The sequence below is a fragment of the Eurypyga helias genome, unplaced genomic scaffold (assembly GCF_000690775.1).
Source record: "Eurypyga helias isolate BGI_N326 unplaced genomic scaffold, ASM69077v1 scaffold12241, whole genome shotgun sequence".
In the NCBI taxonomy this organism is placed as follows: Eukaryota; Metazoa; Chordata; class Aves; order Eurypygiformes; family Eurypygidae; genus Eurypyga; species Eurypyga helias.
In genome coordinates this window covers 30,196-48,379 of record NW_010231526.1, presented here as the reverse complement: position 1 = coordinate 48,379, position 18,184 = coordinate 30,196, and the positions used below count along the sequence as shown (strand labels likewise).

At 40.4% G+C, this 18,184-nt stretch overlaps 1 protein-coding gene across 1 annotated transcript in view; it reads right to left on the bottom strand.

The window, feature by feature from the left end:
- Nucleotides 1-469: 469 nt before the first annotated feature.
- Nucleotides 470-18,184, bottom strand: part of EP400 (E1A binding protein p400) — a 46,140-nt gene continuing 28,425 nt past the window's right edge. The window contains exons 26-52 of the mRNA XM_010161106.1: nt 17,721-18,019; nt 16,782-16,984; nt 16,511-16,680; nt 16,110-16,306; nt 15,523-15,634; nt 15,141-15,284; nt 14,685-14,843; nt 14,338-14,418; nt 13,622-13,753; nt 13,457-13,501; nt 13,198-13,351; nt 12,541-12,782; nt 11,806-11,979; nt 10,373-10,509; nt 9,761-9,817; nt 9,562-9,640; nt 8,801-9,001; nt 7,901-7,946; nt 7,700-7,809; nt 6,872-7,076; nt 6,211-6,374; nt 5,624-5,830; nt 5,119-5,314; nt 4,290-4,420; nt 3,477-3,644; nt 2,771-2,848; nt 470-977 (exon numbers count right to left, since the gene is read on the bottom strand). Of these exons, the coding sequence (XP_010159408.1) occupies nt 705-977; nt 2,771-2,848; nt 3,477-3,644; nt 4,290-4,420; nt 5,119-5,314; nt 5,624-5,830; nt 6,211-6,374; nt 6,872-7,076; nt 7,700-7,809; nt 7,901-7,946; nt 8,801-9,001; nt 9,562-9,640; nt 9,761-9,817; nt 10,373-10,509; nt 11,806-11,979; nt 12,541-12,782; nt 13,198-13,351; nt 13,457-13,501; nt 13,622-13,753; nt 14,338-14,418; nt 14,685-14,843; nt 15,141-15,284; nt 15,523-15,634; nt 16,110-16,306; nt 16,511-16,680; nt 16,782-16,984; nt 17,721-18,019 (4,164 nt within the window). The 3' untranslated portion in view covers nt 470-704. The remainder of the gene's footprint in view (nt 978-2,770; nt 2,849-3,476; nt 3,645-4,289; nt 4,421-5,118; nt 5,315-5,623; nt 5,831-6,210; nt 6,375-6,871; nt 7,077-7,699; nt 7,810-7,900; nt 7,947-8,800; nt 9,002-9,561; nt 9,641-9,760; nt 9,818-10,372; nt 10,510-11,805; nt 11,980-12,540; nt 12,783-13,197; nt 13,352-13,456; nt 13,502-13,621; nt 13,754-14,337; nt 14,419-14,684; nt 14,844-15,140; nt 15,285-15,522; nt 15,635-16,109; nt 16,307-16,510; nt 16,681-16,781; nt 16,985-17,720; nt 18,020-18,184) is intronic.

The window sequence follows — 18,184 nt, the reverse complement described above, 5'->3', positions numbered from 1 at the left end:
GTGGAATATGAGAATGAGCGCACAGGTTGGGTGATTCAGTAAACTGTACACAAAACTACTAACAAACATTTTAAAAGACTTACAAAAATGGAGAATGAAACCTTGGGGTTTTTCTTCCTTTTTAATTACATATACTTACAGGTTTTCACATTTATTGGCTAAACTTTGCAGGGAGCACTTCAAACATAACTTAGATCTTCCAGAGGTGTTCACCTCAAGCGAGAACAACACACAGCTTTTCTACAGATGGAAAACACTTTGCCCTATTAGCCACATGTGATTCTTGGAATGGCTCCACCGTGAATACTGAGCACACAGCCGAACTACAGCAAAGAACTGCATATTCCCACGGGCAGTTAGCAGTATGCTACCTTAGATGGATTTTAGTGACATTTGTGGCATATTACCATTTCATTTCTGTGAAGCTGGGCAGAATTTTAAGTGATGTTTGCTTTATCTGGTTTGAATGAGCACAGACAACACTGGCAGAATGCATCTTGTACAGATTTTGAGTGCTAAACAGTTGCTAATACGCTGAAGTTACGTGAGAGTTTCCACGTTTAAATGTTCACCAGCAAAAAACCTTCCGCTAAAAAAGAAGATAGAGGTGGTTTGTCTTCATTTGGATGTTTGGAGCAGCTTCTCACTTGGCTTAGCAAACAAGAAATGCTGTGTTTCCCTGTTATTGCATTTTAATCGTTAGTTCAACTTGGTTTAGTAGGTGCCTTTAATCTGACCGTAGGCGTCCTCATTTGTACTTTCGCCTGCTGATTCTGCGCTTCAGAGGTTGCTGGTGCCTGGGCTGGATTCTGTACGCCAGGAGCCTGGATCTGGGGAGACGCTGTTGTCACGACTTGCTGTTGTATCAGTTTCTGCTGGACGACCTGAGCGGTAGCAGTTGTTGCGGGAATCACCTGAACCTGCTGTTGACCTGCTGTCGTCTGAGAAAGCGTCACAGTTTGGGGTTGAGCTTGTACCTAGACATTAGGATGACAAGGCAATTACAAAAGAATAGTACGACATTGAACTGAGCACCCACTACACTCCTACTCCATGGAAGGAACCTTATACTCTGCTCTCCTGACTGACACGCATCTTGGACAAAGTACAAAGGCTGTGAGGGATTCTGGGAACATTTTGTGGCTTCAGTGAGACACAGCGTTCTGTGACATTTTCTAGAACCTTATAAACCAGAACTCAGAGCCAAGATGCCTGTAACCCTGCAGGGCAAATCAATGGACATTCCCCAGATCCTTTACAGAAGATAGATGGTAGGTTCAGAAACCCACTGGATAAACTGGGAAAATCCTGTACTGCAGAAGCAGAAGTGAAGAAGCAGGGAAAAGAACAGAAGGATAGATGATCAAAGAGGTTAAAATGCTGACTCTGCACCCATATTGTGACCATAAATGCAGCCACTGAGGCTTCCTACCAGTCTCTGACATCACCCTTTCACACTTAGAGCTGCCAGTCTCTATCATCAATTTAGCATGGAACAGTGTGAACACCATCCAGCAATCTAATTTTCATAGCTCTACCCCGATCAAGGGAGAAAAAAATGTGAAGTCTCCTTGTTCAGAACACAAGGTGATGAAAACCCAGCAGCTTCAGCTGCCTCTGTCACATGCAGGAGCCAAATGAAGCTGCAAGGGCTTCTCCAGGCGAAAGTTAGCTCTTGTCTGACCCAAGAGAAATCCACGGGGAAGTACTAAAAACACAGGTAAAAAGAGTGCTACACACACACGAGGACTGCAGTTTTAAAAATACACTGCATGGCCCAACCCTACTGCCACTGTCATCACTGGTGTGTTTATCTGTCTCTTTACCATGGACTTCAACAGCCCCAGAGGTACGCCAACATCAGTGACTTTTGAAAAACCTAGCTTTTAATGTCCCTTGAAAAATTATCAACTTGTGGTGACCGATGAGGTTTCTACTCCCTGACGTCCACCTTGCCCTTGACGCATTCACATCGGAGGTGGTTATCAGTCAGCTTACACCACTTCATCACTGGTTTAACATGGCCAGTCACAGGTTTTATTCCGCACTAAAGCACTGCACTGTAAACTGTGACAGACTAAGAGCTGATTGGCTCAGATATTTGTGCACTGAAGGCAGTAACTTCATCCACCATCCCAAGTTAAATCATTCCTGCCAATTAACAGCCTAAGTTCTGCCCATTGCTAATGGTGTAAATGACATTCTTACAAACAGAGTAAATAAGCTGCCGGGTAGTTAGGGGAGGGAGACCAAACCATCCAACCTTCTCTTGCCCTAGTCCTGTCTGCTATCACACCACTGAGAACAGATAACGCACCATCCTGACTCTGACAAAGCACTTGGCTTTACGAACTGGAACAAAACAGCTTGTAACCCTCACTCTGTTTTTGTAGAACAAACTCAGATGGTGCTCATTAGTTCAATTATTTGCTACCTTGACCATTCATCACAAGAAAGCAATTTTGAAAAATTCCTTCAGCTCTAGAAAATTTGTTTTAAAAATCCGTTTTTCAGCCTACCGACAGCGATGAACAAACAGTGCTCCATCTACCAAAGTTTTAGACTAGATGATAAACAGCAGCTGACTCAGCAGTCACATGATTCATTTTTATAGAAGGATAATGAAGGATATTTTATAGAAGGATATTGCTATATCCTTCAAAAACACTGCCTATGCCACACATAAGGTGAAAAATACACATATTCTAAGAAAATGAGCTTTCAGTAGGATCATGTTGCTAGTGCTGTATTTGACAAAAGCAAAACCTACCTGTTGGGAAACTGAAACCATCTGTTGAATGTTGGCAACAGTAGCCTGCTGCTGGACCACTTGAGGAAGTTTTGCAACCTGTAGCGACATGAAAGAAAGATAGATTTGGTCAAAATAAAAAATTGCTAATAGCAGCAAAAACCCAATTCCTATCAAAACTGCTACAAAGCGAGAAGCTTTCTGAAGTCCTGTTCATGGTAAGCTGCAGCGTGGCATTCTCAGTGATACTCGACTTTTGTCAAACTTTTTAGATCAGTGTGTTGAAGAACTTACCAAGGAGAGGCAGAGGAAAAGTTGTATTTTCAATCTTAACTGCAACATAATTATATATAAAACCAAAGGAACGCTACATAAAATTGAAGGAAGCACCGAAGTTCTTAAAGAACTACATTATCTTAGGCCGGGAGGCAGCAGCAGTAAGCAGGAAGAACTCTGGCTGAATGTTCCTTAGCAAACACAGTAAGGGATCCCTTGCTTAATGAAAAGGCATGACTCCATTTATTTATTTCAAAGAGGAAGGGTGAACTTACAGCTCTGATAGTTCCTCTGACCTGCTATAAGGCCACCTATTCAGGACCAATGAATTTTACAATAAAGTCAATTTAAACAAATGTGTGACTAGAATTAAGATGAGTGGGTGCTAAGATGCTGCATCACCTGTCATCTTTACAATTCTCCAGTCACGGAGGGTGTAAACCTGTGTTACCTGTACCTGAATCTGGGCCTGCACTTGCTGGGTTCCACCCGGTTTCTGGGTTTGAGAAATTGGAGTTGTTAAGAACTGTGTTTTAATAGCAGGCTGTGTGGTATAAGTTACTTTTTGTTGCTGTGAAGTCTGCTGTTGGGTTTGGACCGTAACCTGTTGAGCATTTATCTGCAGAGTAGAAAAAAATGCATCTATGACTGCAAAATACATGTGTATTGTAAAGAATAGGTATGAATTAATTACATTTAATTACTGAAACAAAATCCTCCCAGGATTAGTAAATAGCAAAATGAGCACTAGGCAAGAGCTTTCACGCACTTACACAAATATTCTGAATCAGTTGAAATGTCTACTGAAAAGGTGCTCTCTTCCACACATGCACACATACGCACACTTCACACGATAAGGCACTTTGAAAAAACCACAGTGGTGGTGGCTGATTGACAGCAAAGCCCACAAGAATGTGACATTTCAGGAAAAAGTGTATTTTGCACAAACTATATTGCAAACAGTGAAAATCTTCGGGAATTTGCCACATTTGGTTATACTGGAAGTGACCAAGGAGAATCTTAATCTTTATTACTTAAAAAAGAAAGCCCAGTTTGGGGCATGAGAAATCCCACCGAACGGCTAACTTACTGCAAAAATTAAGCACCTGACAAGCCACACAACAAACCATTCTCTCTCGATATAGTGAAGATTCACCCCTAGAAATACTGACTGACTCCCTAGGAGTCTCCTCATAACTCAGAGCTGAGGCTTTACAACCACAGAAGCATTCCACAGCTCGATGGGAGAGCAAACAGCACGTACCTTTTGTTGCACAGTAGCTTGGCCCTGTGCAACCTGAGGCTGGATTGCTTTCTGCTGCTGTGCTGCCTGGTGATGCTTGAGTTTTAGAAGCTGCTGGACGTGCAGTGGCTGTGCAACTACTGTCTGACCTCCTGAAAATGACAGAAATAATTAGAAATGTAAGTCTTCATTTTATTGCTTTGTCCCAGTAATCACAGCTTGCAAACACAGACTGGGGTTTTTATAGGCCTATACATCTGCATTGCTCTGAGCACTGATAACCCACTGATTTTAATGGGAATAAGATATATGATTTTGACAGTGGAAAAAAGAAAACCATTCTGTTATCTAAGGGCAAGAGCAAGCTAACTTTGTGTTCTAATAATAATCTTCCCACAGAAATAATTCTGTCTACTCTACAGGAGTATGAATACAAGTTGTCTTATTTACATTCCGTATTTTTTAAAAAAATATGAAATTACTGTGTCTTTAAAACTATATCTGCTTGCCTACTCTCATGCACAGGCTAAAAAAACCCAAACCAAAACAACCACATCTGGCTAAAGAAACATGCTAACCTTCAGATTAAATGGAATAAGTGTAATTCTCTTACCACATTTTTAAAACAAGTGGGAGTGCAACCTCCATCACTTTAGTTTTTAAAAAGCATGAGTATCCCACAAAACACATGACTTGAAATAATTCTCTTACCACATTTTTAAAACAAGTGGGAGTGCAACCTCCATCACTTTAGTTTTTAAAACACAAAACACAAGACTTGAAACATCCTACCTTTAAAAAAAAAAGGTATTTAAAATTCTGTTGCATTTTTGCAAGTCTGTTGACATACCTGCTGCTTTCTGTGGCTGCCCAATGGCAACGCTAATGCCCGCAACAGTAACGGGGAGCGTAGTGACTCCTGCAGATGACACGACAGCAGCTGGAACAGACACCACCGGAGGCTTTGCCAAAGCAACCTGTGCTGCTTGTGGAGTTTGGGCCTGGATCTGTCCTTGTGCTTGAAGCTGGGAAGCAGGAACACGAGTCTAAGCAGTAAGGAATGAAGATTATTTTACTGGCACAAAAAAATACTTGCTGTGTATAACAAGTAATTATGAAGTGATGGTTGTAAATGTTTCTAAATAGAATTGCTCCTTTATGGCAAGACAATTCAGAGGTGGTATCGGTGGGCACAAGTGCAATGTAAAGCTCTTTATGTTATGGCCATTATCTTTTGTACTGCCTAAGTAATGCAAATGGCACTTGGGTGAGTGAATGACCAGCATCCAGTTCATTTAAACCAGCAAGATAATAAGGTGCTTAAGCCTGGTTTTGCAAAGTCAGAGACAACTTACAAGGCGAGCAACTTGCAGGTTTGTCACAGTAGTGCCTGTGAGAACCGCGCCAGGACGAGGTGCTGTAACGGCAGTGAGTTGTTGAGTTTGCTGTTGCTGTTGCACTTGGACTTGCGCTGTTTGCTGCTGTGCCCCTTGCTGCGTCTGCTGCGCTGCCTGCTGCTGCGGAAGCTGTAGTTTCTGCTTCTGTAACTTGATCAGCTGCTCCTGCAAAAATCAAATACTTCCATCATTTCCAACTTTTTACATGACCGCAGGAAAAAAATGGAGATGAATCTGGAGATTTAAAGATCTTTATATCTATACCAGACTTAGTTAAGATCAAAGAGCTAAGAATGCAACTCCTTTATGCAGTGGGTTGCCAGTGAGTAAGTAACAGTAAGTGCTTTACATCCTGACCTATTGTGACAGTGGTACTATTCAAAATGGCTCAGACTCACTGCTTTCATGAAATTTCAGTAGGATCAAATTTTAAAAAGAGCTGCATTTCACTCTAGCTCAAGGAAACAGGATACAACACGCACTGCTAATGATGCTTACAATAACAATGAGTAACACGTCGTGTTATGTCAGAAGTGTTTCCTCACCTGTGACAACTTCCCTACAGTCTTTATTTGAGCTGGAGATTGGGCTTGTGCCTGAGCCTGAATCTGTGGGACCTGCACCTGAGCAGCCTGCTGCTGCTGTTGCCTCAGAAGCTGGAAGTGAGCAGGAGTGATTGTTTTGCCAGACAGCTGGACTGTTGGTGTAGCTGTGAATGAAGAAAAAACAAAACACTCTGAAGGAGGATTTGCAGCATTCAGTTTAATTCATTGATTTTACCTGAAGAGCCAAGCTGTTAAATGCATATTTTTCACAGTTTGTGGACTAACTACAAATAACAACACATTAGCATAAAGATGATGTAAAAGCAGAGCAAATAATAAAGTATATGCTTCTTTCTTCACAAGGGTTTTTAGTCAAGACAGTCCATTCTAATATTTTACTGCTAGATTATTAATAGTCTTTCTAAATTGTAATGCCTGGGGGCCAAGCAACTCTCTACTGCAACACCTTATCCAGAAATGCTGGAGAAAAATGTGTTCTGAGCATCAAGAATAAAGCAAGTTAAAAATCACAGCACTGTTTAATTGTGCTGTCAACAAATCCAGACTTTCAGTAGCGTGGGGCTATGGTGGTCAAGCAACCTACAGAAATGCTGGGGCCCTTTACGTACCCTCGGAAAAAATCCCTAAACGTGATTATTACCTGGTGTAACCTGAGTCACCAAAGATCTTGTCTGGGTCTGCACAGGTGTTAGGTTTGTAGTTACTACGGCTGATGCTGTCACTGAGGTCACTGCACGAACTCCCTGGGTGGACGCTATGGTCACCAGCTCTGTGGAAGCAGCAGGTGCTGCCGCAGTTCGCTGCTGGGTATGTACCACTTGTGCAGTTGCAGTGCCTCCCGAAGTCTGAAAAGGAACAGAGTCATTACATCTCAATCTCACAGCTTCCACACCTCATAAAAAGCTACGGAAGCTTATGGAAATGGGCTATACAACTTTAGAAACAAACATCAAAAATGCAAAAGCACTGCAAGAGCAAAGAATGTCCAAATCTAACACCTATCTGTTCAGTTATACCTCATAACCAGCTTCTAAGTTTTTTTTCAAACAGGCTGATCACCAAACCCTTAACTACATTCCAGAAATTTTATTTGACTACCTTCCAATTTTTTGCTTTATCTTCCATATTCTTAAACCATTAAAATAATAATAAAGATCAAAATTAACAAAGCACAAAACCAATTATAGGCTGGAAATGATGACATAATACACTGTCTATGACAGCACTCGTCTACGAACTGTTTTTAACAGTAGCATCTCCTAGGCACTTTTTTCTGATAAACTGTTCCAGTGTGTTCTGATATTTTGGTAAGGGAGAGGGGGCTGATACAGAATCACATGATGCACGTGAAATTTGCATAAAGCAGAGTTTCTGATAACATGGAAAGCTAAAGAAGAAAACATATATGCTGACAGAACCTGCAACCAAGATCAGCCCAGGGACACAACTAGTAAGGCTATCTACTCACAGTCAACGTTCCAGGTATAACAGGTGAAGCAAGACGTTTATTGATGGGCTGAAAGGTAGCAGCAGGGACTCCAGCAACGGTATTCACTATGACATTTCCACTCACTGTAGCTGAAAGCAAGCCAGGATTAAATTTGAGATTCTAAAAATGAAATTCTGAATGTCCTGTCATCTCCAATGCCTAATTATAAAGTCTTCTTACCAGTCTGTATACTTGTCCCCGTAACCGCTGTTTTGATTGTGCCCGCCTATTTAGAAGACAATTGAGGTAACAGTTCAGAAAAGCAATAAAACTAAACATAGCTCTTACACTACCATGCTGTTTAACAAAATGCTGCATTCCAGAAGTGATAAAGTAAGAAAAACGCAATAAAATGCACAGATACTTCTGCAGCTGTTCATTCATTTAACATATCAGCAACAACTGATGGATGTATTAGGATTCTGCCACACCAACAGGCAATTGGAGGCCAGTCGAATGGCTGGTACTGGTCATCTAACATCCTTGGGAGCAGAACGGAGCAGTGTATTACTCTGGTGCGCCACAGACAACTACTTGCACTTGAACATCACCGAGCAGTAGATACACAGCAATACTTATGGGTGAGAACCCACCCTCTGTGCTATAAAAGTTATAGTATACTCGTCCTCCAACAAGCAAAATAAAATAAACACTGACTGCACACATTAGTATGCAAACTGGACTGGCACTAAAAACAAAAGCCCCAGACTTGTCATCAGACTCATTAATACAGACTCTAGATTTAAAGAAGCCATGAAAACTCTGCACTGATTTGCAATAAAACAACCACGACAGGTCCTGTAGGATGTGACATTCCACTTGCCTTGCAAAGGTTACTAAAGCCTTGGTTTTCACGCTATTTTAACAGAGTAGCTCTTACAGCTACATCTTCTTTATAGTCCAAGTTCTCTGTGTCACTGACTCTGTAAATGTATTTGCTCAGACACTGATTAAATAGGTTTTACCTCACTACACTGACCTAAAATTCTCACTTTCCAGAGAAAATTAAACACACAAATAAGGTACACACAGAAGAACCAAAGTTACTACACCAGAGGCACCAATCCCTCCCCTTCTTACCAATACTGCTGTGTTGGCCACAGTAGTTACTGCAGTCTGCACTACTGCCTGCGGCTGCTGAACTACCTGTGCCTGAGCCTGCGGCTGAGGCTGGGCTTGTGCTTGCTGTACCGCTGGCTGCGGCGCTTGCTGCTGGCCAGCTTGCTGCTGCTGGGGCTGCGGTCCTGTCTGCTGCTGTGCCCTCTGCTGCTCGGCCAAAGCCTAGGGAAACCAGAGGGAGAGCTTCAGCCTTCCAATCAGAGCATGCAATAACCAGGATGTATTGTTTTAAAAAAGAAAACAACAAACAAAACTCTAAGCATGTTATTTGTGTGTGCGTGCAGAGACAGCATACAAATCTGTCTTCACTGTAACTCTCCAACTCCAAGTTAAAAAACCTGACTCATTTTGAACTACAAGCTACATTCACAGTCACACGGGTTAGAGCATAGCACAACGAGCGATTAACCATCAACAAGTAAGGACAAGTACCTCCTTCTGAGTAATATAAGAAAGGAAGCTACAGATTGGTGAGAATAAACCAGGATTTTTACATGTTTTTAATATGTTTTCCAAAAAGATGCTTCTAAACAAGTTCGTATGTGACATACAGGCCCAAGGTAAGTTTCCATTTTGGACACCTAAGCCCTAGTACATGAACAGCAGCTGCCCCCAACATCTACTTGTACCGCCAAACTTTGCCAAGGGGACAGCTTTTCTCGTACTTCCTCTGTTGTCTTTAATCACTACAGCCATAGGTGTAGCCGGGATGGAGAACGCACCTTTTTCTCTTTCGCAATCCGTTCTGCTCGGAGGGATGCGACTTGAATTGGAGGAAGCGGCTTATCGTAGTTGATTCCACTAGAAATAATGATCGGACAAAGCACACAGTCATTAAAAATAAATATCTGAAAGTTAAAAAGAAAATTCAAAAAGCACTTCTATGCAACTCATAACTCCTTTAAGACAGAGAGCGCCCACCTTTCTGCAAGCACTGATGCATGCTTTGGATTCTTCTGGAAAGGATTCATGCCAAGTCTGAAATTGAGCAAAACTGTATTACTGGAGACAGAAAAAACTTAAAAGCAATATTTAACTTCATATTTTAGTGGACAGCACCGCAGTTTTGGTGACATTTTCATGATATTCCCACCAGTACTGGAGCCTGCTTACAGACAGACACTTTGAGAAAGACTCAGGGTAAATATAAATGAACACAGAAAAAGTTACTGCAGGAATATACATAGAAGACAATGTACTACTAAACAGCATAGGCATCAAAATGTTTACAACTCAGGTAAATCGAAAGTATAGTTCATAAAGTAGATTAAAAAAAAAAAAACAACTGGATGTTCTTCTGCGTTTCATCATGTCAAACAATATTGATGCCGTGAGCAAAAGCTAAAACAAGCACATGAAATACGAAGATGTATCAAAACCAGAAGGCCGGGATGCAAGGAAAGAGATCAAGAACACGAAACAAAACAACAGTTTGAAACAGTGTCAAATAGCTCAGTTGCGAGAGCAATTCAGAACACAGTTTCCAGGAGATCCGTGGTGACAGGCAGATCGAATGATTCCAGTTAAACTTACAGAGGTTTGATAGGTGGACTTCTTTTCCCTGCAACCATTTTCATCATCTCAAAATGATTAGTGTAAAGTTGCGTGTGAGTGGCACCCTCATCTTGAGCATAGATCTGATTGGTACGAAGCGGGCGACTGTTTTTAGTCTAAAAAATGAAAACAGACCAACATTCAATTGCAAACACGCCCACACGGCGTTTTGTCTACGTATAAACACATGGTGCGCTTGTGGATTATTTAAAAATGTACTCCAACATATCTATCACAGACTGGTTTCGTGTCACTGATAACTTACTGTTACACAAAACTCTATGGGAAGTATATAAAGAAAGAGCAAAAAAAAGGAGCAGTTCTCACGGTCACACTGGCATCAGCACTTGGGGACATACAAAATGGCAAACTCTAATTTGAAAAAGAATCTTTGCTTTAGTTTAGATTTTGCAAGTTTAATTCAGTACCCAAACCAAGAGCCCATTAGTTTATAGTTACACATAGCGCACACGTAACCAAACCATCACTGCACTGCTCTCCCAAAGCTACGTTAACATCCAACACACCATGCCATTCTAACGTTTGGCTTCTCCTAAGCAGAAACTGCCAGTCAGGGACAAACCTGCTTATTAGTCAGAGAATGGGACTACAGTCGGAAGTTCTAGATTCTCTACCCAGTTCTGTCACTAAATTGCTGTACGGTTTGGAAGAAGTAGTTTAAAAATCATGGAATTTATTCCTGTTTCTGTAGAGTACTATCATCCTCATTTACTAAAAGGTGCTTCAAGCTTTAAATTCAGTCTATCTCTGTAATCCACTTAGACCCTAGCATGAAGTACATCCTTACAGACCTTAAGTACCATCATAGTAATCAGGATAAGCTACATGGTGGTTTTTAGGTGGAAAAATAGCCACTACAGTTTCAGTGAAATCACAAACATCTGGCGTGATTTAAAATTTATCTACCAAATCCAAAAGCTGAAGTCTGCTGTCAATCCACTGTTTCAACAAAAAAGGAAAAATAAATTTGGAATTTTAATTGATGTTTCAGAACTCAAGTAACACTCAACATGGATCTCATATGAATTATCTGCCCACCTCCATTGCTGCTAAATACCACAGTGTCTAGATTTGATTTTGAAAGAATACCAATGCACACCTTATAAATACTTTTTGTCTTCTTTTTAGGATTAGCTTCGTACATTAGCTGTAAAATAAGAAGGAAAGTTAGATGATCTTTTGTGGAAGATTTTGTTCAGGTGCTTTTTCTTTTCAAAGAAATCACATAAAATAAGTGGAAATCCTGATGAGGATAATTTTATAATCTTTTAAAAGCTATTTATTTACACTGTTGAAACATTTAACAAAAAACAAGTGTTTACGGAGATAAGGAAAAAAAACTCTACAAACTTAAGGTAAAAAAAAAGACGCATCATTCTATGTAAACTCACCTTTCCTTCTTCCCTTGGAATAATGACATTTTCATATCTGTTTCGGCATTGCTTTGGTGAGCGATAGACTCTGCTGCATGAGTTAACAACATCACTAACAAGGTCCCAATTGGGAGTGTGTGCTGGTGATACAACAGCAAGATTTAAAGGAAGCTCCAGCAGCTGCTTCACTGCCTACAACAGATAAAGGTACAAAAGCTTCAGATGACAAATCACTCCAATCTTCCAAACGCCCCCTTATCTGCATGTGCCCGCACACCTTTACTACACTGATCCAGACAGCTTAGGGCTCAGGCTATGGGTTCACTCCACTCACAGAGAATAAATAAGCCTAAAATGCTATTTACTTGTCTGACGTGCACCAAACCACTTGGAGGTTGGTGTAAGAGGAACAGAGAGCTGCCAATCAAGCACTGCTCTCTTCTCAAAGGTGGAGAGAACCATAGCGGCATTATCCAATGTTCAGCCAGCACAACTCATCTGGAACAGAAGAGTAAGTGTTCTCTACAACAAAAACAGGACTTAATTATGCATTCTGCAGTTTAACCTGTAATTTATCCTTAGAGGAACACAAATGATAGGCAATCCCTTCTGAGTTATGCCAGCAAAATGCCAAACTAACCATTAGGAATTAGAAATAACCTTGAAGACACAAAGTGCAGAAAGAGCCACTTCTGAAATTAGAAGCCAAAATGCAATAAATAATAACAGCAGAAAGTGCAGGCATCATCTGACCTGCAGAAGTGCCCAGTCTTCACTGATCAACCACTCCGGGTTATCCTGCCCAGCCTCAGCAGCTGGTTTGACAAGAGTTGGTAAAGGCTTTGCAAACTGTGTTTGTTGTTTCAACAAGATGTTTTTCTTTTGCTCTTTGCCCTCTCGGCGCATTTTCAACATTCCTGGAGTTGCTCGATCAAAAAGTGAACGAGGTGGAATAACTGTCTCTCCATGACGCTGCTTTTTCTTCCTACCTGCAGCTAAGACAAAAAAAAAAACACCCATGCTTGGTAAATAGTTACTACCATTCTTTTATTCTTCTGCTACTTATAGCTGCAAAATGCTCCGACATTTGTGCAGAGTATTCCCCACTGCCTCTTAAAAGCATACTGTCAGTAACTAAGCAGGGCTTGATGGAAAGTGAGCTCAGCCTTGTCCTAACTCACACAGCAGAACACCCGTTTCCTAAAATCGTCCTTTCAAAAACACCTATATGCCTAAATAGAGAGACAAACTGTAAGAACTGGGGCTTCAAGTGATGAGACAAGAATTTTCATCTCTTCCAACCTGCAAATTTGATCTTTAACTGGACCACACATGTAAGAGATACGAAAAATCCCCTGATTTTTTAACTTTCAGTAATAAATCTCAGAACAGCTTAGAACAAGCATTTACCAGATGGATCTGTTTTGTGTCGCTTGCGTTCCTTCCTGACATACACTGGAGGCAACTTTGATTCTGGAATAGGAGTGGTATCATACATCAGGCACATAACAGAATCAATGTAGATATCATTGTCATCCTGAGGTGGCGTGGGAGGAGTCCAAAGCTGCACAGAACAAAATTTGTAGTTATTGCAACATTAACTCTCCACTGATCTTTGTTTCTAAAAATATAAAGCCTATTTTGGCTGCCTGCTGTTACTACTACTTACTGGCATTATTTCGGTTTGTCCATCTGGACCTTCGTAGACATATTCCTACACAGCAAAAAGAGAACACAGTTCAAATGATCCAACTGAACCCTGAAGGTAAAGGTGTTCCCAGAATAACCATTAAGAAATACACTATTAAGAAAAACAAGAGTAATCAGGAATTACTTTGTTGTATGCATCCTCCCGAGTGTACGTTAGAAGTTCCTCTTCATCCTCCCAAAGCATTTTTTGTTCTTTTTCCTTTAACTCCTTCATATGCTGGACTTCCCAGGCTTTTTTCGCAGTTTTCAATTCCATCTAGATGAAAGTCAGACTCCTTATAAACTTTATGCAGTAACAGATGCTGGATTAAAAGTCATCAATTTGTATTTTTATGGACAAACTCCTTAAACCGTGACATTTTCAGGCACAGAAATCTTATAAGAATTTCTTAACATATATTTTCACAACAATTGAGATTTTTCGTGTCTGTTGAGGGTCTTTAAACACCCAAAATTAAGCAAACTCAGAATTTCATTTAAACAACCAAGACAGCCAGAACACAGATCTTTCACCCAAATAAGCAGGCTGACTGAAATTAATGAATTTTTCCCCTACTATCAATGGAGTACGACAAATATTTGCTGAACTGTCCTGAAGTATGCCATTCCCATTTTATAGAAAAGAAATTAAGAACTGACACATGCTTAAACGAAGAGAATCCCAAAATAATCTCTCCCTAAGGCATTCTGGTGTTCATGAAGTATAGCAAGAGAAGATCACAGAAGCGCCTGCAATATATTCCACATCACTGGAAAAACCTCCACTTCACACTGAAAACATAACCCTGTGTGTACATACTGTGGCAGAACAACATGGAAAAGAAACATGTGTTGGTTTACCTCATTCAACCGTGGCTCCTCATCAACTGAAACATGGAAGAGTTCTAAATAATTCAATGCATACTTCTCAATTGGAGTCAGCTGAGAAAATGTATTAAGGAAAAAAGAAATTAGTGTTTAGGATAATAAAAGAAACATTAACTGAAGGAGAGCATATCAAAGCTCTCCTTAAAACTAATCGCCCTCTCTGATGGCTTAACATCTTCAGCCAGTAGATTTCCCACCCGTTTAATGGGAGCATCAATCCCATAGACAACGAAGTTGCTTTAAGGCCAGACTGCAAAGAAATTGAAATATTTGAAGTAAATATTACTTTTTAACCAAATATTCACGGAAAGTCATGGTACCTGATCCACAACAGCAACTAACTCCTGCAGCTGTGAGGGCTCTTCATTGTATTTTGTCTCGCAGAGCTCTGTAATTAATGGTTCAGTGCTTGACTCAGGCCCAACTTGTTGTAGGCAATCATTTGACTCCTCATTCTCTTGTTCAATACTGTTGAGGGCCTTTCAGAAAGACATATTTTAAAAGTAATGAAGACTTCAAAAATATGGAAAGAAACATCACATGGAGTTCACTGAAATCCAACACAAATTTCTGGAATAAATCTCTGCCTAGGCAAGAATCACAGTCCCCAGAAAGTATACAATTCACCTGTGGCTTTGGGTGTTACAAGGGAAATGACAAAACAATATAGAACTATCAGGAAAAGAGACTGACAGAATTGACCCAAAGAAAGATAAGGCAGGTGTTTAACACTAAGGTTGCCCAGCTGTATTTTTAATGTATGTGTTCATAATTACCTCTATGAATGGTCTTGCAACTTTAGGTGAAATATTTTCTGCTGGAGATGGCTCTTGAGAAAGCACTACAAATTCTTCTGCTTTTACTCTAAATCCAGAATCCTCCATAGGAGAATGAACCTCAAACAATTCCTGAATCGTTTGCTTGGTAGGTAGAACAAAAGAAGGAGAAGTACATTCAGCTTTCTGTTTTTTTAATATAACTTTGAATTAGTTCAGGTTCAGGTTCCTTATAAACTATGGACTGACTAAAGCAAAAAGCATACCTCTATCTATTATTTCTGGAAAATTGAAAAAGAGCGTTAAACACTCCAACACAGATGCCTGAATTTATTAAACTCTACAACTCAGGTGTTTGAACGTATTTTGAATATTAACTTACCTGTGTTAAAAAGGCCATTGAATAGTCATTTCCCTGAGCAGCTACCTCTCTGATCAAGTCCTTTGTGCCATTTTTCAAAAGCTTCTCTTCTACAGAATTACCACTGACAAGCCTGAAAAAAAAAAAAAGGAAAAAGAAAATAACAGAAATCTGACAAGTCATTTCCAAAACAGCTTTCAGAAACAAAAAGAGAAATTGCCCTTAGAGAATAACACTGGACTTTTAAAATGTGGTGGTTTGTGGGTATAGGCCCAGAACAAAACACGTACTACCACCTCTACTTCAAAGCTTCCTTTTAACAACTACTGTGACTTAAAAATAAAAATTAGAATGAATGAAACATAGGATCATAAAATTCATCGAAAACCACCTCACTTAAAAAATCCATGTAAACTAAGAGACCAAAACCATGCAAGTATAACTCATTCATTACAATTGGTGTTAAGAAAGATCACATTTTCATATGATAACCTGGCACCTTTTTTATGGAAGTGAGGTGAAGTTTCCACTTTATTCCAGATCACACAGAGCAGTGCTATCTGTATTAACCTTACATTAAAGCATGCCAATTGATCTGTAACTCTCACCTGTATATATGGATATCTTTACATCTCCCAATTCTGTCACACCACTCCTGGGCTTTAGCGTCCATCACTGGGTTTAGATCATTGTCATAGAACACAACAGTGTCTGCTTCAACAAGATTGACTCCAGTGGAACGACTGTGAGAGGAGAGGATGGCACAGAAAATGCGCTTGTCTCTGTTGAAAATCTTCATCAGCTCCTACATGAAAAGCAAGAATAAACCATTCACCAAAATAAAATACCAAAGCAAATTCACTGCAGCCTAATAGGAAACAGATAAAAACAAGTCAAGTGTTTCCAAATGAGTAAGAAACAAGGCAAGTTTCCTTCCCTTGCTGCAGCATATAACAGCCTAAGCAGCACCTATTGCTGTGCCAGTGGACAACCATTAGGGCAAATTTACCTGCCGTTGTTCGTGGTTAGCATATTCATCGATCCTCACAAACGTGAGGAAATGGAAATTCAGGAACAATTCCAATATGTCCAACATCAGAATCATCTGTGACAAAATCAGCACCCGGCGCCCTTCAGATTTCAACTTTTGAAGCAAGACAGCAAGAGCTTCTAATTTTCCTGTATTTGAAACAAGAAACCCAATAATGGTTTTATACAGACATTCCATGCCCATGGAACAGGAAATTGCTGAAATGCTATCACCAAACATCCTCCTTTACCTGAGTCATACTGCACCAGCCGGAGGTCAGGGAACTGCAGCAAGTGAGGAGTTGTGATCTGTTGCAACTGGTGCAAGTGCGGAGCTGCCTTCTGCTTAAGACTGTGCTTCAGGAGTTTCAATCTGTGACTGTACGACGGGGGGGGATTCGCTACATACAAAGAGGGGGGAGCAGCGACAGCAACTGGCAACACGAAGAGAGCCCTGTGAGAAACACCAAAACAAGGGAATATCCGTTTAAAAAGTTACATACAAAATGATCATCTGCAGCAATAATTCTCAGCCTGTCAACAATGTAATTTTACACCATTATCTATCCACTTCGTTAAAGTGACTTAGTAAGTGCTGCATACCTTCAAAGTGTTCATATTCTCTACCTCCCTTCACCTTTTTGGTTCGTTTTGTCTGTTTTGGGGCTAGCTTCTGTTAAGGTGTTTGCATGGTGACTATATTCAGCCACCAGAGCTCAAACACAAGAAACACCATCACACCAAACCTACTAAAAGCGATTGAAAAAAGTTTGGGGAGTTCTAATTGTATTTCCTAGTTCTAGACAATTGCAGCTATTGCTCTGCACACAACCCACTAAATGTCAGCTACCTTCTGCTACAACTCTGGGTTGTAACTCTTGTTGGTTGGCTCCAAGAGATACCTCCTCAGAAGTAAATTTAAAGCCTAAGAATGTAAACTGAAGTATGGTCAGCTGAATTTGGGCTTGGAATTAGGAATGAGGCACTGAAAACTCTTATAAAGATCGTAAAAGAAACAGAAATGACTTGTTATTTTTATGTTCATAGTGCATATAATTTACTGCTAAATAAATCAATCTAAATCAAACAAGCTCACGAACAGAAAAAAGGTTTTAAAAGCTTTTTTGAAAAGAAGTGTTTGAAAAATAATGCAATGAGATAAAGGCTCACAAGGCAGAGCCACACATTACCTGTTAACAACATCCTTTAGAGATTCTTGCTGCTGAACTAACGAAAGGATCATTTCTTGCAATGGATTACTTGGGCCTCCGGAGGCACTTGAGGAAAGGCAACAGTTCACAAAGCCAGCCCACCTCCAACTGCTGCCTTCACCAGAAGACAGCTGAGAGGGCTTGCTTTCACCAGTCAAAGAACAAACACTCAGCAAGTCTCTGCCATACACTGGGGCCCGTGAACATCGGCGCTCATTGCCAGAAAATATTCTGTCCAGGCGCTCCTTCAAAAGCCGGTTCTTTTCTTCATATGTTTCCTTTGCCAAGAAAAGTTGAAAACATTTGCTGCTCATCACAGTCACTTAGGAAGTTGAGTTTCTTTAGAAGGAAGCTATCAGGATCAGAATACTGCGTGTTTTATACCACCAACATCCTAGATTTACCAGCTACTTAAACCAATCAAAAGGTGCAAGTGTTGGATA